This window comes from Pelmatolapia mariae, linkage group LG5 (assembly GCF_036321145.2).
Source record: "Pelmatolapia mariae isolate MD_Pm_ZW linkage group LG5, Pm_UMD_F_2, whole genome shotgun sequence".
Taxonomy (NCBI): Eukaryota; Metazoa; Chordata; class Actinopteri; order Cichliformes; family Cichlidae; genus Pelmatolapia; species Pelmatolapia mariae.
In genome coordinates, this window is record NC_086231.1 from 20,369,234 (window position 1) to 20,395,169 (window position 25,936).

General features: G+C 40.4%; 1 protein-coding gene across 1 annotated transcript; it reads right to left on the reverse strand.

Annotated features, from left to right (window-relative positions):
• Positions 1-334: 334 nt before the first annotated feature.
• dstyk (dual serine/threonine and tyrosine protein kinase) lies at positions 335-25,335 on the reverse strand. The gene is made up of 14 exons (XM_063474111.1): positions 24,125-25,335; positions 20,015-20,424; positions 13,344-13,838; positions 12,992-13,187; positions 9,702-9,940; positions 8,613-8,696; positions 8,329-8,505; positions 5,086-5,215; positions 4,517-4,673; positions 3,870-4,002; positions 3,616-3,729; positions 1,844-1,958; positions 1,556-1,690; positions 335-958 (listed from the first exon to the last, which is right to left on the reverse strand). The coding sequence occupies exons 1-14, from the start codon at positions 24,321-24,323 to the stop codon at positions 771-773; spliced, it is 2,772 nt and encodes a 923-aa protein (XP_063330181.1). The 5' UTR covers positions 24,324-25,335; the 3' UTR covers positions 335-770.
• Between the last annotated feature and the right edge of the window lie 601 nt (positions 25,336-25,936).

Consider the following 25,936-nt stretch of genomic DNA (forward strand, 5'->3'; position numbering starts at 1 on the left):
ATTACAACTCGAGCCTGTAGCCCACTAGATGGTGCTAATGCTCTTTACCTGCTTTCTGTCTGGCGCTCCAGCTGCTTCTGAAATGAATGCACAAACTCAGTATCTTCGAAAAACACTGCTTATTAAACATCTGAATTATAATTTTCCCTCAACAAAATATTCTTGTTGAGGGGTCACTGCGAGTGTTGATGCCTCTTAAGCACACGCTGCTTCTTTTTGAATGATCACGAGTCGAGAAAGCTTTAAACTGTGCTTCCTCAAACACTCACACAGCTCATTAATGACTTAAAAATGAGTCTGCGACACGACTGATTGGTTGTAACAGATAATTTTATTTAAAAAAAAGATGTGCTTGTATAGACAGACATGTTCAGTTTAAATACAATCTAAAATTAATTTTATATTTTTTTTCATAATACTGGGAATGGACTACTTTTTAAAACACTTTGAACCTAGTAACATTTCTATGACAAAGTAGCAATTAGCAGTGCAGCTACAAGAAAGCAAATAGTAGAGTTTGTATACAAATCAATTACACACAATCAATAAAACATGTATTTGCAAACTTCTGGTCAACATCTCATAAATAATGTAAATGCAACAAGTGTGAACAAGGAGGTCAACTTGGACATCTTTTTGTGTTTTTGTAAATGGCGCCTGGTTTTCCGAAATTCTCCGTTCAGCTCCGTTCTTCATAAATACAACAAAAATACTTTTCCAAACAGTATCTCTATCACACACACACACGTGTTAGTTTGTCTGGAGTGTATTCAGTTTGAGTCCTCCAGGCTGCTGCTTTTCTGCTCCGAGTTGCAGTTGCAGAGCCGCTTCATAATACTTTGCAGGCTCGGCTCAACGATACCAAGCAGGGGTCTCTGGGAGGGGTCCCCGTTCCAGCAGGCCTCCATCAGCTGCCAGCACTCTTCGTCAAAAGTAGGCACGCGCTCTGGTCTGGAACCTGATGGAGGACAACATGGATACAAGTGAGTCTCTGGCCGAAACACGAGCGATCCAAATATTCACCCTGTTTGACAATCAACAGATTATCTGTGTGTTCAGCAGTGACAGTTACACTTCCTTACATGACCTACCACTTCATGGCCGAGTTGCTGTCATTCCCAATTGCTTCCACTTTGTTAGAATACCACTAACAGCTGACTGTGGAATATTTAGTAGTGAGGAAACAGCTGGACTTGTTGCATAGGTGGCGCCCTATCATGGCACCACGCTGAAATTCACTGAGCTCCTGAGAGCGACCCATTCCTTCACTAACTTTGTAGAAGAAGTCTGCATGCCTACGTGCCTGATTTTATACACCTGTGGTTGTCGAAGTGACTAGAATACCTGAATTCAATGATTTGGATGTGTTAGTGAATACTTTTGGCACTGTAGTGTACATTTTGTTTCGGGATTATGATCTCATTGCATGCATCGTAACCCTCTCCAAAATTCGCAAACTAAACTAAGATTTGTATTCTCCAAGATTCAAAGTTATTAAATGAGTCCGAGTCCACCACCTAGGCTCATGTGATTCTAAGGTGTTAGGGCCGTTTACCTTTTTTAACGTTGGTCCAGAGCTGATCCTTGCTGGAACATTTCTCAAAAGCCTCTGGAAGTTTCACTGAACCGGTGCACAGGTACCAGAACAGGATCCCAAAGGCGTAGACGTCGACAGAGTTGTCATATTTTCCTGTCGGGAGACGAGCCACAGTGGAAACAAAAGTTAAAACCTGACACACAAAACAAGCTGCAGTTATGACTTCCTGCTCTTATAACTCCGCTGTCTTCTTCAGTGAGTAAAATGGCAAGGTTTCTTTTTTAATGTACTGCCCCGTCATCATACCTGTAAACAGCTCTGGAGCCATGTGGATGGGAGTTCCTACTATGCTGCCAGACATCATGGCCTCTGGTTTACAGAAGCCCAGGTCGGTGATCTTTGCCCGATTTTGTTTGTCCAACTAGAAAAAGCAAAGAGATGGTTATCTAGTCAAGTACAAGTACTCGTTGTAAGAATCCAGCTGTAGGACACATGCATAGCTATTGTGCTGCAGTCTGTGTATTTGTATATTTATTTATAGCATTTGTGTATATTTTCAATTGTATAATCAAAACAGGTATACAAGATCTGCTAGACAGGAGCAGGCATTAACGAGCATTTGATTCCTATGCTTTTTCAAACAGGAAAGGGTCAACTTATTTTTCCATGTAAATAAGAAGCTTTTTTTGATTTCATCTTTATTCATTTTTTTTATGTGTATTAACACTTGTTACTTGAATGTTTAAAATAAAGATTGGAAACTGTACCTCTAATGTAGGCTACAGCTATTAACAAAGTTAAATCAAACTACACTAATAACAATTAAACTGAACTTGCATCTGTTGAACACTTTAGTGTGAAACCTCTTTCAGCAGCAACAACCTCCACCAGATGCTCCTTGTAGAACGTACACAACACAAAGGACAAATTTAGGAAAATTTCTCACTGCAAAGCTGTCCAATATTTATGAGATTTCCTGATTTAACCCTGGGCAGACCATGCCACAGCATCTCTACAACCACTCTGATAATTTAATTTTGTGCACTGAATTAACTGTTTCCTCACTGAATACAGGCTTCAGAGCTGGGATGAAGTTTTGTTCATTTTTCTCACAATTCTGTTTATTAAATTTGTGAAAGATAAAAAAACAAACTACAAAAAACTATCAAACAACGCTACAGTGATGCTGCTAAACTGAAGCTCTGACATCAGTAATGCAATGAGACAATACTCCGCACTTGCACAGGGCCTCGTTTTATATAGCGAAATACAACAACTAGTCCATAAATCCAGTCTATGTACTTTAGACCAAAAAGGTGGCGATAGTCCGTGTCATCTATTCAATTCCAGATTATAAATCAACAGACGTTCCAGTGATCACGTTCTTCCATATTCACAACCTCTGAGATTACAGATTTCCACAAAGAAATAGAGGAAGGATCATCTCTGACCCACTTCAACATTATAGCTTCCCTTGCTAGCATTAAGAGACTGGATCACATCCTCTTTTGCAGACAGGAGGGAATCTTCCCAAGCAGATGTAAGAGTGCATTTTCCAAAAGCTGCTGACCTGTTGTTGCACTAACACTTGAACATACTACCGTCCAGACGGTTCGTGCATTCTCACAAACAACGCAACCTGAGATTTACATTTACTTTTCTCAATTTTTGCACCCGTCTGTAAAACCTTTAGCCAGAATGTGTGGGGAAGATCCAGGTGGTCTTTTGCAAACCTGAGACATGCTGCATTTTCCTTTATGGTGTTTTTCTGTCAGCACTCTGCCCATTTACTATTATTCACAGTGGAAACAGACATACAGCTGTTTTATTAGTGTAATCAGACTCTGTTTATATTTGTAACTCAGATCACAGGTAAGTAATCGATGTAGAGATTATTGTAATTGTATGATGCTGAACCTATGGAGTGCATTTTCTTCTGTGCTTGGAAAGGTGTCATTTCAGATCAACTGTGTCATTTATTTTATGAACGCGGGTCACTTTGATAATATAGTGTTCAGATAGAGCTACACAGTCACAGACTCTATAACCAGTCTAACTGACAGCTGATCTGAACTTACCAGAACATTTTTTAGCTTTATGTCTCTGTGCAGGAGACCCTGACCATGGAGGAAACGGATCCCCTCCACCACATCCAGAGCAATCTGCAGTCTCTCCTTCAGTGATAAACCAGCCTGGCAGGGATGGACAAAAACAACAGAGAGAGAGAAACCGGAGACTTAACAGGATGTAAAGAGCAGAGTAGAAGAGTACGGAGCTGCTCCTATAAAGCAATGACCTAAGATCTTTGTTATTCGCTGCTTTATCGAGTCACCTTCAAGCCTGTGTAGAGGTCTCGATGCAGCCGCTCCATGATAAGCAGCACAGATATGCTGGAGCCGTCTCCATAGGTGTAATCAATCACAGAGCCGTGCAGGTCGACGAGCCGCTCATGTTTGGGCAGTGACCTGAGGAGACGCACACAACCAAAGAAAGGGGAGGGAAAAAAATATATTTTAGCTATAAATCATAAAATGTTTACTTCTAACCCCCATCCACCTTCTTCTGCTTATACTTCTGTTATCTTGAAGTCAATCTTGTTTGCCTTTGATAAATTCGCCTCTGCAAAGTTTTGGAGATTCCAGAATTCCTCAGAGCTGAGGCGGTTATAGCGCACAAGCATTAACTGTGCTAACGAGCTCATGCTGTCACCTTTAAAAATAAACACTGACATGACACAAAAGAGCCTCAAGGCTTCAACAGCCAAAACTACTTTTCTATAAGCTGGGTGGAGTTTGGCCTTGAAAACAAGCAGCCTGTCATTGTCTATAAGCAGAGCTCTGCTCTTGATGAATGCACCTGCTGCCTGAGAAACTTTCTTAGTCACAACTGCTGAGCGCGAGTAAAGCTGTGTTGCATTTGGAGCCAGCTGTTTGGTGTGAAGACGCGACTGTGTTCAAACACTTGTTCCTAATAACTCACCGTGTGTAGTGAAACTCTAAAGCCAGGTCGTTCCAGTGTTTATCGTCAGGCGGGACCACGGACTTTAGTGCACATGGGTAGTGTCCTCCCCAACTGTCACACAAATACACAACGCCGTACTGACCCCGACCCAACTCCCGCCCGAGCTTGGGCTTGCCTGTGAGAAGAGAGAGAGAGAGGGGGAGAAAAAAAAAAAAGAATTGCAGATAATAAGATTGTGTTTATAAATGCAGCTTTGAAGCTGAGGTCTGAAACTTTGCCAGTGTCTGAGTATTTTAACCAGTTACTTATTGTGTTTCTAAATTAGATTTGCCTATTTTTAAGTAATGTACTCCCACTCAAATATACAGTGACCTTCACTGTGCAGTTTCATCTACTGGGAGTGGAAAGTTTCCCAGTGTTTTCCCCCATGACCTAAAATTTATACTTGTCATTCAATCAGGGACACATCTTGGAGTTAAATTAGTTAAGTTCAGATTTAGAACTTGACGGAGCCACAGTTTAGCAGAAACGTGTGAGTGCACTGTGCCCGTTTGTGGGAACGACGGAGGAATTTGGTGGTGACTCACCGTGCAGCAGCACATCCCTCAGAGAGCGGCTCTCCAAAGACAGGCGGGCCAGTCGAGGGGCGTGGTCCTTCCTCACACGCAGCCACAGGTCCTCGGTGCGCTCCAGACGGCCCGTGTGCCCTTCCTCCAGCTGCAAACACAACACATGGCGTAACAACTCATGCCCAGCATTAGGACATATCAAAGAGCTGATCTCATTCGTTAGCAATAACATTTATTTTCCAAAATTAGTTACTAACCAGTTATTTTTGTAGGGAAAAAAAGCCAGCAGAGAGGCTCCTCTCTAAAGGTTTAAACTTAATGTAAGCACAGCTCTGACTGCTTCTTGAAAATCCCCCTTTAACTGACAGAGTCCATGTACAGAGCTGATGAATGCTTCATTGAGCCACCCATCATGTTTGTTTGGCCCAAGAACGTTCTCCTTCATAGTAAAACAAGCCTGGTATCAAAAGAGTCGCACTAACATGAGTCAAAGACTGCTTTGCTCTCTACAGAAACATAACAAGCACAGGCAGCTCATTACACATTTTAAGTTTCCTCCGTTTCTTTTAAGAAAACCACATCACACCATGCTGAGATATACCAAAGTTCAACTAACAGCCTTGGTGAATCATCTTATTAGTACAAAATGTTATTTTATGTCTGTCAAACTGGGTTATCGTTACCATTTTTGTAGATTCAACTAAATAAATGGTTTTTGTGGTTTTGTGACTAAAGAAAATGTAAAATTTGTCCTTTTTGCACAGTCCTGTACATCATTTTAAAATGTGTATAAAAAGCTCTGACCACATATTTTTGGATTCAATAATCTCGATCCATCTGTTTGTTGTTTTTACATTAAAGCGTGAGATACTACCATGGAAAACTCACTGGCCCTGAAGTTCTCAGTGACCCCTGGCCAGCTGTTTTGACCCCTATGGTTATGTGACGTCATTTGTCAGAGGACAGCGCAGAGCAGCTCACTGACTCACTCTTTTTTTTCTTTTTTTTCTCCTTTTTAAACCAGAGAGCAACAGTAAATTAAAGAACGTGTGCTGTGTGTAAAACAGCTCTTATCTACACGGTCTGGTCACCACTAACAGCTCACTATTACCAAACTAATAACAATATTTGAACTTGCAGTATTTTGAGTAAATTAAATTACTTATTTGTTTACATCAGGGTTTTTCCTGCATTGTGGAATTTTTTTGGTTCCAACTCAAAGAGAATTCAGGCAGCTCCAGAGGAAATCCCCTCCCGGCTTGTAATGAAATTATTTTTTAACCAGTTTTGTTAATTGGGGTTTCATCAGCTCAACCAGAAAAGACATTTCTGTTTATCCAATGTTCCCCACAGCCCGATTCTGAGCCAGAAAACAAAATAAACAACAACAGAGTAAGCTAGATTTGTTCATATATTCAACACAAGGCAGCTTTGCAGCTAAAGACAGAACTATGCTAATCTCAGGTTGTCTCGTAAATAAATCACGAGACAAGCTGAGATTATTAAAAGACATCTGCAGGAAAAAATTCACAACAATTAGAGTGATTAAAAAAAATGCTTGATTGTATAAAGAACACATTTTTCTTGGTTCTTATTTACTCATATATGTGAAGTATGAGCTTTGTATTTAAGCAAATAAGAAAAAAGAAAAGTTTGGATGCTGCAAGCTGTAACGTGTTGCTTAACGTGAGAATCTCTGAGAATCGTTGGGACTGGAGATCATCCATATTTTGCACCAAGAAGCTGAAAAATTGCAGATAGTTTAATATCTGATTCTACCGATTCCCAGATGCAGCTCTGTAATGGAAAAAATTACAGGTCTGCAGTGTGTAAGTGAAATCACCTTAGGGGCTCATGTAAAGTGCCGAGTATCATTGTTGTGTGCTCTTTTAGGCACTACTACCTTTTTCTTATAATACGACCTTAAGGCCATTACACACCGTTGTAAAAAAAACCATGACATCAATTTGAACATCTTACGTAGCTTCACGAGTTATCGCATTCACAAGATTTTCAGAAAACTTGATCTGTGACCTTGACATTGAAGTCGAGGTCACCAAGGTTCAAACTTATTTGAGATTTTTAGTAGATACACCCTTGGTATGAATTTGAAAATCCTACGTTGCTGTGTTCTTGAGTTATTGAATTCACAAAGCTGGGAGTCCACGCAGCTCGCCCACCTGTCTGGTGAGGTGACAACAATACTTTATCAGCCTTTCAAGTGTTACTAATCCTGAATATCACACCAAGCCTGTGTTTTAATGTCCGTTATTCACCGATGTCCTGCTTGTTTTTCTGGTCACTCCAACAGGAACGTGACACACGTATGATGTTATTTTAGTCAGCTGGTTTCCACAGCACTCGACAAGTGGATCAGAAGCATAAATAACCTAATTTTCATTTAGTTATGTTCACCCAACATCACCTCCTCTTCTGTCACAATAAATCATTGTATTTGTGTAACTGCATGATAATGGAGACAGTGATGTAGCCCACACTGTCTGTCATGTGATAATTATCATCACTCATTTGTCGGGGGCTTTATGGAGGGATGTCCACGCCATGCACGCCATTTGCATAAATACAAAAATAATAACACTGAATCTGATTAAATAACTAATTTGTTGTTTTATGCTATATTCTATTGTTTGACATTGTTAGTTTACATTTTTACTTCTTGTTTTATTGTGATTTGTATCTGTGAAAAGTGGTATTTAAATAAGTTTCACTGATTTAATAAATTCTCCATTTTCGAGCTGTGCGGTTAGCAGCCTTTAGTCTTGCAGCTGCTAAAGAGAACGGGCTTTTAAAGCGTTCTGGTGAAGAAGCTGCTGTGAATTGCTCCCAGCTCTCGCATTTTTTGGCTCCCTGTGAAACCAGCTGCTAATGTTACACTAACAATACTAGAGCCATCCCAAATACCTGGAAATGTCTCATAAGGCATACCACAGCATCACACGGCACTTTCATCTCCGCTGCTCAACAAACAAACAAAAATGTGTAGATGCTTTGTGGTCACGATTTTTTCCTATACACCAGCGGTAGCTCTAGTTTCACAGCCTCACTGCCCTGGAGGTGGTGCCTTACTTTAAACCAACATTTTTTTGACTGCAGTGAGAGTTACTGGTGAGTAGTCAACCTTTAGTGAATCATCACCATTTCATTGACAGTTTTTTACGTATATTTAAGATCATACAGGGGAAAGTATTTGTAGGAATAGTGGGAAAAAAGTGCAGCTAAAGCAAAAGAGAAGGTTTTAACCTGACGCAGAGACGCCGCAAAAGCCTCGTGGGAGCTGTTGAGCCGGGTCCTGAACTGCGAGCAGATACTTCGGGCCAGTTTGGCAGCGCTGAGACTTTCGATGGCATCCTGGGCCACTTTGCGCTTCCACTCTGGAGTGATGGCAGGAGGGTTTACAAACGTTATCCGGTGGATTATCTGCAAGGAAGAAGAAGAGACTCATATTAAAAGGGAAAAAACATAGCCATCTCATCAGAAATCTGTGTACTATAAAAATTATTTGTGTGAATGTTTGAGACACCGACCTGTTTGATTTGCTCCCAAACGAGTCTCGTGACAGAAGATCCAGAATGAAAGGTGACCTCTACGTGATAGGCAGCATTTAACAGCTGTGACAGGTGAGAAAAGGGTTAGCACAAAACCCAAATTTTAAGACAATCTGTGAGTCTAAAAAGCCTCTAGCATGACTAATAAGGGCTCATTATTCTACTTTTGTGTAAAAAACAAAAGTCTCGAATAACATGTGAGAAACCACCTTTCCACTGCAGGAACTCAATCAGGAACACATTTACAGAACAGGCTGCTCATCAGCACTTTAAGCTGCTCTGTTCCACTGTGTAACATCCACTCACCACCTAACGTGGTGACGTAACAGCAGCAACAGCTTTGACAGTGACACCGTTCAACAACACAGCACAAAGTATGAATAACTGTATCTGTCAGACCCAATCAAAGACAACAATATTAGAATTAAACCGAGAAATTCTTATATGTTGTTAGACGGGCGCTCTACAAAAGATAAAGTCACCAAAAGAGTGCATCTTAACCAAAACCACAAACCCAATTCCAAAAGAATTGAGGTGCTGTGTGAAATATTAAAAACAGAATGATTTGCAGATCTCAAACTCATATTTTATTCGTAATAGAACATAGAAAACATTTCAAACGTTTTAACTGAGAAAACATAAAAGACACATCCTAGTACACATATCTGTGGTATAAATTCAAAATCCTACGTCACCATTGCATTCACCCCGCTCGCCCACATAACAACAATAAAGGCTGAGGGGTAAAAACAGTGATATAAAAGAAGAGAGAAGCAAACCAGAGACACCGGACGTCACACATCTTTGTTGTGCTTCTGAAAATGAGCTTTCAAAACTGTGCTTGTTTTAGGTTTAATTCCTGTTTCTTTAGAGGCCCTCAGAAGTCCATAACCCAACAGGAGATACTTTCTTTCTGCAGTGGAAAAGACAATTGTTCCTGTTGGCCCTTCAGTAAAGTTTCCCCTTTAAGCTTTAATGAAATACTTCTGACATTTTTATATGCGATTAGTGTTCACACCTTACATTTCTTGACACAAACATGCTACATTAGCCTCCTTTCTCACCCACCTGTTTGAGATGATTAGAAGTGATATTGTGAACAGAAGAATCAAAGTTGGACTTCTCCAGACTGTTGAGGCATCGCTCCAGAGTTCCTACAAAGCTCTCCCTCAGATAATCCACGGAGCTGATGAGCTTATTCGCCACAGCCTGATTCAAACTGGCCACTATCAGCTCCTGGATCTGGTTGATGCAGGATTTTATCTCTTTTGACGTAACAGGCTCTCCATTTGTTGTCACGATGACATCTATTTGACGTAAAAGAAAACCATTTGTCATGTTAACGTGTGGCACATGTAAACAATAAGGACAAATAAATATTGAATAACTGATGTCACTGGATTTTCATTTGATGCTCAACATGTGTACTGGAGGATCAACTTAAAGTATTTATATGACTGCATCGGTTTTTGCGAAGACTTCTTGCTGAAGATCACGTTTCTCCACAAGAACAAATTTAATAACGCTTCCTACAAGAAAAATAATCACCCCCAGAGGGTGGCAAACTACCTCACAGGTACTCTTCATGCTGTTTGGAGGTAGATTGACTCTCCAGGGTTTGAGCCAACAAAGATTTTTAAATGACGAGAAGCGATCATACACTTTAATTATCATCCAGCATTAAAAAAAATTCTTAAAAAATTCTTATAAATATTATAAATTTTGCCTTTTACTGATCATCACTAATATTAATAAATGTAAACACATTTTAAAACACCCATGTTTTTGGATGAAAGGTGAAAAAAAAGGTTCCAAACTCCAACACACATTTCATTTTATCACTCATTAATTGTGTTGTAGGAGCGAAAAAAAAAGGTTCTGAATTCTATTAGCTAAAAAACTAGTTAAACTTCATTTTTATAGTATTTTATAGTAACTACCTGATACTATGATTTTATGAATATGGACTCTCAAGAGTGTAGTTTAAGTTAAAATAGAACGATGAATGAAGTCCTTAAAATATTTTGATGTTCATTGTCTGGCAGCAGATTTGAAGGCCTGTAGAAACTGCATAAACAAGGAACTTAATTCTTCATACTTTTTTAAAAACAGCCCAAATCACAGATCTTAAAGCTTTAAAATAAAAAAAATAGAACAATTAAACGTCAGTGCAATAGTCCCGACGTACAACACCACGTACCAAATTCAAATGATTTTTTTTTTCTTTTTAGAAAGAGAAAGTTTCAATTAATATACTGTCCAAACTTTCTTCTCGCGTTCTCTGTAATTTCTTGATAAACTCAATAAATTTTTGAATTAATTTTTTTAATTTGATGAACTGACACTGAGTGCTCCAGAGCCAAGCTGGATTTTTTTAAATTAAAGTAATTAAAGTAAAGGGTTGACGTTGGCACAATAGCGTTTGCAAACTTGTCAATATAATTTTCCACTGGATTCTGCTTCCAACAGGTCTTCTTCTCCTTTGTGTACAAAGCATTGTGTCAGACTTACTGTAGTTTCAACAATGATCTCTACTATCTTTCTCCAGAGGAGAAAAATCTATTTATATTGCAACACTGATGATAAGGTTATGGGTAGAAAAATTGCACATTGCCGATTTCCTGATTAATGGATGACTAAAAAGAAGAAAAAAAAAGAAAAAGAATTGGTTCAGTGTTAAAACACCTGCACGGAGTATTACTCAATGTTTTCCAGATAACCAAGAGAAGTTGTTTCCCGAACATACTCTGAGCAAAAGCAACAGCCAATGACTGCCTTTTCTTTCTGAATATGTTGAGTCAGACAGTGCCAAACTTTGGGGGCAGATTGTGAAGCACAGATGGCTTGGTTACATCTGCTTAGATCTATGTAAGTATCTAAAGACTATGCAGTCTGGCTTTGTAGGTTGTAAACCTGAAATCTACAAAGAGATTTTGAGAACGTCACAAATGTAAACAAGAACAGACACGATAACAATTATCTGACAAGGCAGCAGCCTGGGTCCAGTCTATCACTTTCTGTAAAGGACACTTAATAAAGAAAGCAGCTTTTCTTGTTAATTGTTCTATCAAAGAAGATTTTGATCTCGATATGGGTAACATCCATGCACCTCATATACACTCACTGGCCATGTATGTATACCTGTTCAACACAAATTTCTAATCAGCCAATCAGATGGCAGTAACCCAATGCATTTAGGTACGCAGACACAGTCAAGACGACCTGCTAAAGTTTAAAAGGAGCATCAGAACGTGAAGAAAGGTGAAACTGAAACTCGCCTGACTGATTTTGAGTGTCAGTCAGGCTGGTTTGAGTATTTCAGAAACTGCTGACCTGCTGGGATTTTCCCACTTAACCATCTCTATTGTTTACAGAGAATAACAACATGTTGCAAAGTCCAAATCATCTCAAACTGGTTTCACTGTACTCCAGTGGCCTCCACAGGTACCAGATCTCATTCAATAGAGCACCTTTGGGGTGTTTTGGAATGGGGGATTCACATCATGGATGCACAGCTAACAAATCTGCAGCAACCATGTGATGCCATCACTTCAGTACAGAAGTGAACAGAATGAACACCCTGCATGCACGTGTGCCAGTGTTCAGCCAAAAACATTATCAGGGTGATTAAATTAATCTCAAACAACACCCATACACCCCCCTCAAAAAAAAAATTAAAATAAATAAAAACAAAAAACAAACAAAAACCCAACAACAGGCTCCTGTAGATGGAAACGTAAACATATTCCATTTATACAAATCACAAATAGAAATACTGGGGCTCTATTAACGATATATTAATGTTAATTAGTCACAATTAAATATTTTAAGGTTTTCCTCAGAAACAGAAAACCTTATCTTGCTTGGTGACATCTAACAGCCACAGAGTCAAATTACCAAAAACCACAGAAATCAACAAGTCATCTATGCTAGCCACAAAGACCAAACATGGAAACCGCAGTAGTGCTAAGGTTAAAACACATCCTCTGCAATGCTCATTCAAACAGCAACTTTGTACATTGTGTGTGCAGACGTACACAGAAAGACTACAGATGAGGTGAGGTGCAAAACATTATTATTATTATCACCATCATCATCATTACTATTAACAATAAAAACATTAGTTGTGGTTTTCCTTATACTTTTTCAAGGCTACGTAACATCTGCCAGAAGTTTATTTGATCACATCTGAAAAACTGTTTAGACACAAACAAGCCGATCAGATTACTAAGATACTTTGATGTAATCTGTGTCGCAATCTTTTGTGCATTTCACCATTTACAAACAGGTGCAGATGGCATTTCCCTTATATGAAAGATCCTACGCCTGTCTATTAGCACCGGTGCTTATCTGCTCACCTGTAAACTCCAGGTTGGCAGCATCCTCCAGTAACTGCTCTTTCATGCTGGTGAGTGTCTCTACTATCATCTCCTTCATCTCTTCCTGTTTGCGGTTAGCAATGGCCATAAGGGAGTTGAAGAGTTCACCCTCTTTCTCGCGGGTGTACTCCAGCCTGCGTGGTGTTATCTGCAGGTCCCTCTGCATGTCAAAGGCCTGCAGGAAAGTGAGGCACAAAGGACAAAGGTCTGTTTGGACCCCCACTGTGACCAAGCAAATCATCAAGTGACTGTGTCTACTGTGAAGCAGTAGAGCAATACATACAAACATATGAATAAAGACGAACAGTAGTAGGAAACATCATTGTCTGACCTGGTTGATAAAAAGATCTAGACACCGACAGTGAAGTCCATTTAGCAGGCTGGCAGCTTCCACCTGCTGATTTTGAAGCACCTGGCGAGCAAACGGCACCAGTAACCGATGCAGTCTTTCGAAAGATTCACCCAACATGCTCTGGGGCTTGGAGCCCGGTGTGGGCATCTGCGTTGGGGTGCCACAGGAACAGTTTCCTGTCGGGCTATTGAGAAAGCCAAGTGACAGTAGCTGCTTGTGAAGGGGGCTCTTCTCCTTCTCTGTGTGGCGGCCACATTCTGGGGACGCTGCTGGAACGCTGTCAGGCAAACGGACAAAACAGATGGGAAAGGAGAGCATCTCTTTGACCTTCCAGAGCTGTGCCACCTGTTCTGAGCTGAGGGAGTCCTGGTTGATAGCATAGAGTATGACTGGGATCACATTGCGAGTGCAGTCTTCCAGAGCTTCTTCTATGGGCTGGACACTTGGGCAAGGCACCACCATGACCTTTGCTTCCTGACGAGGGAAAACAAAACAAAAACAAAACAATGTGACGCTTATTAAAAACAAATGTTCATGCAGACATCATTACAGGCAACGTGTTCATCTTTTTAGAAAACAGACAATTCAATCAAATTAAATAAAAATTAAAATTTTTGTGAAATCTAGCAATACAAAAACTACTAAAAGGATGACGCCGGGTTTATTTCACAAATATCTGACGAAACTGGCGTCATTTAATTAAAACTAATAAGGACAGAAAACAGAGTTACCTTATTTATTTTTATTATATGTAATAAAATATGTACAATTTCCCATGTGTGAAACAAAAACTCAACAGCATCAGGGGAAAAAAAACTTCAGATAAGACCTTCGTTCAACCTCTGCTCAGCACCAAACAAAAGGCCGATAAACACAGTGACTATAAGTAAATAAGTAAAGTAAATCCCCTTACAGCCAGACTTCTGGATCCCACTGATTGGCTGTCTCGCTATGTGGCCCACAGATTACAGTCAATCAATTATATATACTCATGATCTCAACTCATTATGTATATAAGACGCACCTGTCCATAGGATCAGTTTCTTCTATTTAAACATCTCCACCATCATGGGCAAAATCATAGGTCAAACAACGTCAAACCCTTGCCTCATGGGGTGAGCATGGTCATGGGAAAAGTGGTGGATCAGCCCAAAACCACACACGAGCAGCTTGTAAATGATCTGAAGGCAGATGGGACCACAGTCACCAAGAACAGTAATGGTAACACATCATGCTGTAATGGACCCACAAGGTCTTACTGCTCAAGAAGGCAGATGTACAGGCCCAGTTTAAGCTTCCCAGTGAACATCTGAATGATTCAGAGAAGGCTTGAGAGAAAGTGATGTGGTCAGATGAAACTAAAATCAGGGTTCTCTGACATCAATGCAACCCTTTGTAAGCAGGGAATCAAATGATTATTTACCCCACTGTAGGTGTCTCATGGGTGCTGGTGTAGGACATAGATTTAAAAAAAAAAAAAAAAAAAAAAAAAAGCTGAATGTTTTCTTTTTTCAAAAGTTTTTTCCAAGCTATTACAGCCGTGGCAGATGTTTATGTCTTTAACCTGCGGTGTCATGTGCACGTCGAGATAACACCAAAGTGTAGAGGCACACCAGCACTTCAGCTGACGTGACATCACTTTTTGCGCATGCTCCTTTCCGCAAGCATAAACCAAGATGCGGTGCTGTGCACTGGCTAGTTTACAAATGCAGATAAACATTAAAGAGCTAATAAAACACTATCAGATGATGATGACTTCGAGATTGCATTTTGGCAACTGGAATTCATCTTTTTCTCAACATGTAACAAAATGCCTGCTTAAACAGGATTGGTTGCTAAAACCCAGTGTACAAAACAAACTAAAGAGCTACTCTCACCAAATATTTGAACCCTTGCCTACTGCTCAGCTGTGATATGTGCCCTGCTAATAGAGAACTGTTAACAAAAGCTGAAGCCACACTGCAAACTGTCCAAGCCTGTTTTTCTGCATTAGGTTTGGCAGCAAGTACAAGCTTCCATATTGGTGCAAATCAAAAGGCAAATACACCGATACCAATCTGTGATTGGTTAATTCCCGATCATTAACCAATGGACTGCTATTAGTCAGGCTCTAACTCGGCCATTAACCTTATGACCTCAAATACCGCACGACAAACTCCTGTTAAATACAATCTACAATTCATGCCACAAGATGTTCAAAGAGCTTTCCCTCTGGGAAAGAAACAACACGTCACAGACCATTTCTAATTCTGAACACATCATGGCACATAAATATTTGTAGTGGTCCTGGGAATGGCTGTGACAGGGCAGAAAAAAAATTGATGCAAAACGATTTTCTTAACCCTTAATAATTAACGACATTTACAAAAATAGAAGGAGAGACTGTGACGGGGTGGAGGAAGAAAAAAAAAAAAGAGCCAGAGGGGGGGAAAAAAAGGCAGAAATGACCAACAGCTACACAAAGGAGACAGTCAGTCCTGTCTCCAAGAAACAAGCGGCGAGGCCGTCTGAGCAGTCTCTTTGGAACAAAGATAGCCTGCAAACATTTGGTTGCAACCAATCAAAATCAATACAATGTCTGAATTGCCTTAATGGGGCCTGTTTTCAACAACAACCCTTCAAGAGGAAGCCTGTAGGGTATTTAGATGTTACTGTTCAGGTTTAATACGACTTCAAAGCCCACGTTAGACTGGGCTTCTACAAAGAAACACAGCAAAGAGAAACAATCATATAAAGTAATTATAAATTTCCTCTAAATGCATATTTTAAGGGTGACTGGCAAAATCACAGTTGTTCGTAAGAGTCTGCAGAACTGTGGCAGTAAACATATTGGATTATATACCTCAAAAGAATTTTTAGAAACATGGTGGTAGATTAGCACCCTCATATGTCAACATGGTTAGACTGCAGTTAAGTTGAAGCAGGAGGCATGCGTAAATACCCCGGGATGAAGTGAGGGCCAATTAGCAACTGGGCTCTCATCTGCTGGCCTCCTCTATGGCAGGAGTGTGTGAATGCCACAGCCAGCAGAGAGATTCTGTGCCTCCATTTATTTCTTATTCTCTGCTCTTCGTTCAGCAGAGACTTAAATCACTGGGCTGCTTTAGTTTGAAGAAAGTGGATTTCATTTTCTTCAAGTGCAGTTAATCAAATGCATACAATACGAGATCACACTGGTCCTTCTGTCTTTAATTTTTTCAGAGAATCTGAATCGTTACTGAAAAATGTGTCAGCTATTTCAGCTTCTAAGGTCACAATAAGGCACATCTCATGCCCTCCAGTCACACATGAAAGTAAATGGAGATTTGAAACAACCGCCTTTGTTTTCAGTATTGAGGTTTTCCCTTCAGACATTAATCTGTAAAATACTAAACTGCCGCTAAATTAATTTTAATTGGGTACTTACAAATTAACACGATTGGGATTTATCTCTGTCTGTTGTGTTTTTCTCCCACACGCATATTGTGATGTGTGTTTATAAACCCGAACACTATTGGATTTTTAAAGAAAAGTTTTTAATGGATCTTCTTTTATTAGCACAGCCCACATCAAATGCTGATCTATGCCTTTGAAAACAAAACAAAACACCCAAAATATTTTTCCTAGTGATATGAACACCCAGTGTCCCAGATCTCAACTGTAACCATGGCAATTGTACCACACCAAAGGGTTTGAGATCTGTTTTTTACATGACCTAGTCATGTGAATCACACCAGACCAGTAGCATTACGTAAGGGGGTTGGGCGAGTGGGCTGGAAAAGCCAGGCCTAGTTTCTGGAGATCTGGGATCCTTTGGGAGGCCTTTCCATGTGTCACGCATGATAAGAAATGACTACAATTCACAGACCAAACCAAATCATTTAATTTTCTCAAGATGCTGTGATTTTCTGGTCACACAACCGCAGAGCGTGTGTGAAAAACGGAGGTGAAACACTGCATGCCTAAACAACAGCACAAATCAAAGTGAAAAAGCGAACAGCACAAGAAATAATCAGCTCTGCTCAGTAATCTGTTTATGAGCTAAGCCATGTGAGCAAAAGCTAATTCAAGCAGGAGACAATGATGAAAAGAATAAATCGATCCACGAAAAAAAAAAAAAAAAAGGGAGAACAATAAATATCAGCACACAAAATATAAGTACACACTGAATATTTTAAAATACATTTCACGACTAAAATAAACAATAATCAAAGCACTGTTTCATCATTTTTCCACATGATGAAAAATTAAAGCAAAAACATTATCTTTACCAGGCTCTAAGTTCATGTAAATAAAAACCTGATATGAACAAAAACTAAATATTACAAAAATATTACGCTGTATCATTATTACTTTAAACAAAAACTAAACCAAAACGCTAAATTCCTATTTTCCAGGGTCAGCATCAGCCAGGTGCTGATAATGAAATACTCTTGACTAACTGATCAACAAGTGTTAGGACCTCTATAAAAGCTGAAGTTTTAGCAGTTAATAAGTCTGGAGCATTTCCAAATGTTGAGAAAGATAATTCACAAGTGTAAAATGTTAAAGACAGCCCCCAATAATCCCAGGAGCGGTCATTCCAGCAAATTCAGCCCAAGGTCAAACTGTGCAATGCTCAGAGATATTGCAAGAAATCCAAGAGCTACAATCTCAGACGCTACAGGCCTCAGTGAGCATGTTAAATGTTAAAGTTCATGATAGTGCAATTAGAAAAAGACTGAACAAGTGTGGCTTGTTTGGAAGGGTAACTGGGAGAAAGGCTTTTTTCTTTAATGACTTCTGTTCGCAAAAGTTGCATCCAAACAAATCACAAGACTTCTGGAACAATGACCAAAACTGAGATATTTGGACATGATATACAGAACCATGTTAGGAAAAAACCCAAACACAGCATATTTGAATGAACACCTTATAACAAGTGTCAGCACGGTGGTGGAGGGGTGATGATTTGGGCTTGTTTTGCAATCACAGGACCCTGACACCCTGCAAGTGTTGAGTCAACCATGAACTCCTCTGTATACGTACTCTAAAGCCAAACTGGAGGCCATCTATCCGATAGCTAAAGCTTGATCTAAAATATGGATCAACAGGGTTGGTCAACAGGGTAATGACCCCAAACACAGCAGCTAAACTACCCCAGAACGGCTGAAAAAGAAAAGACTCAAGGTGTTGCAATGGGCGAACCCAACCTGACTGAAATGCTGTGGCAGGAGCTCAAGAGAGTTCTGCCTGCAAACCCGATCGAAGTCAAGCTAGTCAAGTGTAATTTCATTTTCACACTATATCATGTTCTAATAGAAATCTATAATGTGTAACAATACACTCTATGATCATGATTTTCCATAAATCTGCTCACACCAGATTCACCAAAACCTTTCAATCAAGAATCAGACACAACACAACCACACATTATTGATGAACAAAATCAAAAATCACCTGCCTTCACCCTAATGAACTTTACAACAATAACTACACAACCGCTCGAAGCTTTGGAGTCAAATGGTTCTTGAAAGAAACGCACGTTTGTTTATGAAAGGTTGTAAATTATGACGATGATTATGTTTATTGTTATATTGATTCCATTAAACAAGTAACCACACGGGTATAAAAAGCGCGTTGCATTACCTAATGCCTGTTTATTGTGTTAAAAGTCTAACTGATAATGGCAGAACAGCTTAAATCCACTCTGCTGATAACAGATGGAACACAATTGGCTAGTTAAATGTCTGAAACATCAGCCTTTGCGGGTTGACCACATAATCAAAATGCTCCTCAAGAAAAACTTCATTGACAAAACGTCTCAGGATATTCTTACTATCCTAGTTTACTTTTCTGTAAAAGGAGTAGTAAACACGACTGTATTGATCAATAGTTTTCACTTCAAATTACTTTAAAAAAAAAAAAAAAAAACCCACACAAAAGAAAAACGAAAGTTTTGTGTGCAATAGTGTACCGTACATCAATGGGAAACACATATATGGCACCAATCTCACATAAAGGGGTTCATGTCACACTACATATTTAAATTATGAGGGTAAAAAAAATTGATCCAGCCATCTGTCACTTATGCTCCTGAGCTCACCTAGCAGGCATCCTAATCAGATCCGTGAACCACCAACAATGGCTCCATTAACACTAGTATCAGCTCTACTCTAAGCCTTTCATGAATGGCTCAACCCAAACACCCTTCAGAACAAACTCATTATCCGTGCTTCTATCTCCAATCTTACTAATTCAGTCTTTATCCACAATCGTAGCGATCACTGAGGGCAAGAACGTGGATAAACCTATAAATCAACAGCTTTTTATGCTCAAATCTCACTCCTTCGTTCAAACTCTTTCCTGACCCGGAGAGGGAGCGCCACACTTTTCTGTCTGAGAGACATGGCCTCGGATTTAAACAGCTCATTCTCTTCAAAGACACTTCACACCTAGTTGCACACTCCCCACCACGGGCTGGAGGTCACCGCTCGAGGAAATGTGCACCTTGGTTGTGACTTGAAATTCTGTTTACAATATTTATTAAAAACAATTTTGACAAAGGAGAACCCTGTCAGAGTCCAACACCACCTAGGAATGAGTCTTACTTATTGCTAGCAAAGCAAAGCAAACCCTCTCTAGTGTTAAACAGAGTTAATTCACGACATCTGCACATGTTTCAAGCCTACCTGAAGCAGCGAGAGATGGAGAGTGATTTCCAGCTCTGCTAGCCTGTGGGCTGGGTCTTCACATTCCTCATGGATCTCCAGGTCCTCCCTGGGAACCGTATCCCAGCGACCACAATTAGCCGCCAACTGGTGCACCAGCTCATACTGGCCAGGCAGTGCCAAGCTGAGCCGTGTCTGTCTCCCATGGGTGAAACAAAGTTTCCTCCTCTTGCAGACAGTGCCCTGGACTCCTTCACAAGGCTCTCCAGCCTCACTGCCCAGTGGCAGCAGCTTCTCCCCTAGAAGGCTGTTGACCAGCTGGTAGCGAGCAGTGCAGTTCTGGCCCAGCACAAGGATGTAGGGGGCAGCACCCACATTGTTGCGTAGGAACTCTTCTTCGTGAGCAGGGAACGAGATGCAGCTCAGCTGACCTGGACAACATGAGGAGGACATGTTATCTAAAACCACATCAGTGTAGTAGAACAAACACTTAGACTCAGTAAGCTGTTTAGAAACTCTTGGTCGGCACTACAGGTGTCAGCATCAGCATGCTATCTGTGTTTCACCTCCTCCTCACAGCGTTTTTGAATGTTTAGCCAGCGAAAAATTAATGTGACATGACAGATAGATATCAGCCACTGTAATGGGTAAATCACTTTGCTGTAGTCCTATTAACCTGCATTCACTTTACCCTTGTTTGATACGCATCAAACCAAGGAGTCATAAAGTGGTGACTCTTGTAAATTAAACTGGCTGTGTGTGTTTGAGCAAACATTTATGGTGGGGGGGTTTTTACATCTAAAAAAACATCATGAGATTGTGTTGTGCATGGATTTTGCACTGGTTTTGCTTTCAAAGGCAGAATGAAGAGCTGAATGTTGTTAAAAGAGAAGCTGTTCCTCAATTCCCTAGCATTAAAAAAGGCAAATAACAATAAACAAGTAATACCTGACTTTTTGTGTTTGTTTCGTGTAACTGTAAGAAAATCTTATCTATCACTAAATATTGCTATCGGCATCCCTTTAAAAAAATCCAATCAGTTAGACATCTCGACTTTACCTACCATTTGTTAGATGTTACAGTCATCTTAGATGCATAGAAAGTATAAAAACATGGATGTAACTAGCATGATGTCATCCACTGGGTTCAGAAACCCCGTTTTGAAGCTTTAAGATTTGCGTTTTAATTTCCAACTTGGATAAAATAAAAATTTAAATGATTTTTAATTGACTAACCACTTGTCATTAATATGTGTTTACAGGGGGAAACACAGTAAGCCATTTTCCCTTAGACTTCTATAGAACCAGACGTCCTTTTTTCCCCCAACAGCAGCTATCGCAATCTGGTGGCCCTTAGACAGAACGCAGGTTTAAGGCACTTTCTCATCAAGCCCCCAGTATACCCGCCGCAGTGGTCGCAACCTCGTCTCGTAGTCGCTTGTATTTATACCCGCCATTACAGTGCAGGGAGCCACTGCAGGATTCTCCTGAAGGATAGGTGTCGCCACTCAGACAATATCATCACATAAACACTGCTATAGGAGGAGAAAACGGGAAAACAGAAAGACTTTGTCGAAGGTTTTTTGCAAAGTTTTTTCCACAAACTCAAGTTTTCAAACTGTTCCAACATCTCCCTTTGTATATCTGTGAGCTTCTATGCTGGAATATCATGAAAATGGTGCTAAAAAACAACACACACCAGGTTACAAAAATCAAGAGGCGCATGACCGACCAAAGCACCACAAAGATTGTGTTGCACGACACATGACGTGACATCAAAATGGGTGTGCGACACAGGCGATGTTGCGAGCATAACAGCCCCATTAGCTTAATTTTTCCCAACACAGAAGCTACGTCCACACGTTAAACAGTCTCTGGTTAGATAAAGGAAATCTTTAACAGCTCATTCTACAATAGCTGCGCAGTTAAAAGCCTGTAAACAGTATTAATGTTACTTTGGCAGTGTTGGATTTTTCCTGTCTTGTTTCTTTTTGACCCCATAAATAACTTTGAAATAATCCAATGAAAATAAGTGAAGATTCAGCTGAGTCTGTAAGAGCTAGTGCTGCTAGCATTATGATGTGGAGTTTGAAACATGGAGGCTGCCATTAATGATATCTGCCACTCTCCTCACAATGCCTGTGTCTACTAGAAGTGCTGAGGACCCCTTCAACTGTTCATTGTGATTGAATACAATGACTAAGAGGGCTTTAACTATCATCCAAGATAAGATTCTACTGTTTTGTATATATTCCTCTAGTTTGCATACATTTCTCCTGTTTGTTATTTATTACTGCACATGTGTGCGCCAGGGGTAGTGTGGAGCACTCATAATTTCGCTGTACAAGTACAATGACAATGAAGGGCTATTCTATTAATGAAACTGTCTTTGTGCCTAACCGGTTTTAAATCACAGTACAGCTCATTTTTACCGCATGCTTTCCTGGGCTATTTCCAGTATAGATATGGCATTATGGTTAAAGATTTTCCACTGTCCTGACAAACTAATCAGAATTAAAAGGTGGTGTTGTATCTGTAAAATTGGTAGAAAGAAAATTGGGCACAAATACTTTAAAGGTATCCAGGATACCTTTAAAGTATTTGATATCCAAGTACTTGTAGGATACCGTATGCTACAAGTACTTGGATATCACTAATACAGTCATCAGAGATACCCAGCTGTTGTTGTGAACAGTCTTCCCACCATTATTGCTTTTCAAACCTTCTGTTTGCAAGACTCAGCCAATCAAGAGAAAGCTGGCTTGAAAAAAGAGGAAGCACTAAAACAGTTCAAAGAATGAAGTGAGGTAATGCACCACAGTCCCATATAAGATAAATATGGGATTTTTTAAAATTATTTTTATGAAACATTAATAAGAATAACAGGTTATCTTTACACATCAATATTGGCTCATGTGCACCCTTATCAATAACATATCACATGAAGAAGCAATACAATATACTACTGTACTAAAGTCTTCTCCCACCCCTAGTCAGCACTGTTATCAAAGATGGGACACTCAGATTATTACATCTATATTATTCTTGGTATTTTAGCACAGCTCCAAGAATACAGGATATTATATTCCACAGCAGAGACAATGAACCACTCTTCATCAAATATTATTTTTTGGGATTATTTTTTTCCCCTAAGGTATGAAGCGCAAACAGAAGAATCGATTCATTTTGATTATTGCGGGGCTCTGATATAATCCCCAATGATGCTGAGTCACAGTCTAAAACACTTACATAACGAAGACAGCGCATAGCTGCAACAGCCGCCCCTTTATAGTCACATACCACTGCATTACTTTCTAACACTACAGTGGCTTTACTGCACTTCTAACCTGCCCTTATTGAGCTAACATGAAGCAATAACCCAAGCAAGTCTACACAGAAATGTGCCTACCAGTACAGGACCCCCGCCCCCCAACACACACACACACACACACACACACACAGAGAGAGAGAGAGAGCGCAAGTATATATACCCAGGACATTTCCAAGATGAATCTACTCTGGCAGGTGAAGACATGCACTTGGCAGCATTTTGTTATCGTTTTTTTTCTGTTGATTATGGCTAACCTTCAGTTATCTTTGAACATTCAACACGGAGAGGAGGAGGAGGAGGAGGAGAACAGACTCTGACCTTCTCTGTATGCAATTCCTGAAGATGATTATCAAGTCCAATCTGTTTATTTCACAGATACCTTAATTATCTGATGATAATTATATGATGAAATGATGCTGCTGACAGTGCTCATAGTTTCGGACACACAAAAGTAATGGCGAGTAATATTATATATATCAAGAAATCTATGACCCGTAACTTCAATCTAATCAGAGATGAATCAAGCAGCCAGTGCATAATTCTCAGCATATTTGGTGCACTTATTCTGCACATGCTTTCCAGAGGGAGTTTAATCTCTTTAGTTTTCTCTGACCCAAATGAATGGATTTTGCTCCCAACCTGCAAGCTGGTGCAATAATCACTTGGCAGTAGCAGCAGCAGTTAGCCTTTTCTTTTTACTTCCCTTCTGCCTGCTTAAGTGTAACCCCGGCTGTGGGTGCTTTAAACATGCAAACATGTGGGTGCAGTACTGATGTATTTCCAGGTGGTGTTCAAACCTACCTGCCTCCAGAGAAGCTGAAGCCGAGCTCATGGTCGATGCACAAGCATTGCTGTAGTTTTGCCGTATTTCCCGGAAGAAAGCATTAGTCTCCTTTAGGTTTTTCTTCAGCTGTACGGAGTGCTTGTTGTAGCTGGTAAATACTCTCGTCAGTTCCCGAGTTAGAGGAGTCGGTTTCTGCTGTTGTGCATTTCCCTCCATGATAAACAGACTGGGCTGCTGCTGCCTTGTCCTCGATGCGACTTAAGTGGTTGAGCAGGTGCCAAACACCTTGAGTGAACCCGAAATGTCTTAATGCACACACCTTTCCTTGCGCGCTAACTAGTTAGTTAGTTCCCATGCTCGCCCAAAACCACCTGCTAGCATTTGTTAATTAAAAAGAAAGAAAGAAAAGGAGTCAAGTTAACAGGTAGTCCTTAAACATACATGAAGTAGGAGTGTGTCAGTGCTGAACGGTCCCCACAGTCTGTTGTGCCCGTGAATGAGAAGAAGGCATTTGTTGTTGTCCTGTTGACAAGCACGGCTAGGCTAGTTTCACGTCAAGCTTTGAGTGGAAGAAAACCGCTTCGAGTTACCGCTATTTAATCATTTTTACGTCCTTTTGATAGTCGCAGTTTTTTTTTTCGTTACTAACTACAAACTTGTGAGTGTCTTAAAAACAAAGCACGCCTGTAAGGCTATGTTGTGTCGGCCAAAACGCTAAGAAATCAGTGCTTCTGCGACCTAGCTGCGGTCCACTGAAAGTTAGCGTTGCTAGCCACAGGGCATCTCCGATCCGTCCCCGCCTTAGCCTGGCACGGCACACATATCCATTTAACCTAACGAGGCACACTTTCACAGCAGTGCAACCCCGTGTTTAAAAGAGAGGCCCCGGCTTTAGCGTTTGCCTGTCAACGACAAAAACAGCCCGAGCACGACTTTAAAACAACAACACCAAAAAACCTCCGTTTTTTCCAGAGGAGGCTGCGCTATAGACCGTTCCTAACCAACAGTGGCCCGGTGGAGCCAGCGGACATCCTCCACCCCCGAACACCGACGACTGACAGCGGCCAAACTGAGCCGGGTGCTGTCGCTGGTGGTGGCGATGAAGAGGACGAGTGGTGCTGGTGCAGGGCGAGGAGTGTCCAAATCACATAGCTGAGAGAAGCAGGAGTGAAATCACAGCAAAACAGAAACTCGACGAGAGCGGTGTGCGGAGGAAAAAGGCGGGGCCCAAGCGGCATTCTGGGAAGTGTAGGCATTAGCGAGAACGCCGTTTCCACCGGGAGGCGAAGATATAGAAGCCTGGAAAAAAAGGAATTATGAACGAAAAAAGAAGAGTGGAAAATATCTGGTTTATGGCTTTTTGCACACAGTCTAATATATGATAAATAATAATCCCAGCAGATATATAGATTTACTGATTAGTTCTCCAATTAATTCATGAGCACACATGTATGGATATCCTTGGAAATAAATGTAACTTGCTTTTGTGTTTGGTTATACTATCACCGGCATGTACATGTGGTTTAATTATTTAGTTTAATAATTGGTTAATTCTAGGTCAACCACAAGTTTCCTTGCTTTTCTCGCAGTCTATCCAGCATGCGGTTACCTCTCATGACACATGGATTTCTTTACATTCAAATCATTTTTATATCACTCCACATGACAAACTTCTGCTAGACAAAGACACTAAGAAATTACAAGTAATATGGGGCTGTTATTAGCCCCATTCCAAGCCCATTAGAGTGAGAAACTGAGTGCAGAGATGTGTCAGGACTACAAGCTGCTAGTGAGCTCCCTCTTCTGGCAGAAAGGTTGAATTACATAAA

What these genes read in the sequence shown, in the direction of transcription:
- dstyk (XM_063474111.1), bottom strand. Translation starts at nt 24,323, where the DNA reads ATGGAGGGAAATGCACAACAGCAGAAACCGACTCCTCTAACTCGGGAA. An exon ending in TTGCGGCGTCTCTGCGTCAG is followed by an intron (nt 5,216 to 8,328) that starts GTTAAAACCTTC and finishes TTGTGTTTGCAG; the next exon opens with CTGGAGGAAGGGCACACGGG. An exon ending in CTGGACCAACGTTAAAAAAG is followed by an intron (nt 959 to 1,555) that starts GTAAACGGCCCT and finishes GTCCTCCATCAG; the next exon opens with GTTCCAGACCAGAGCGCGTG.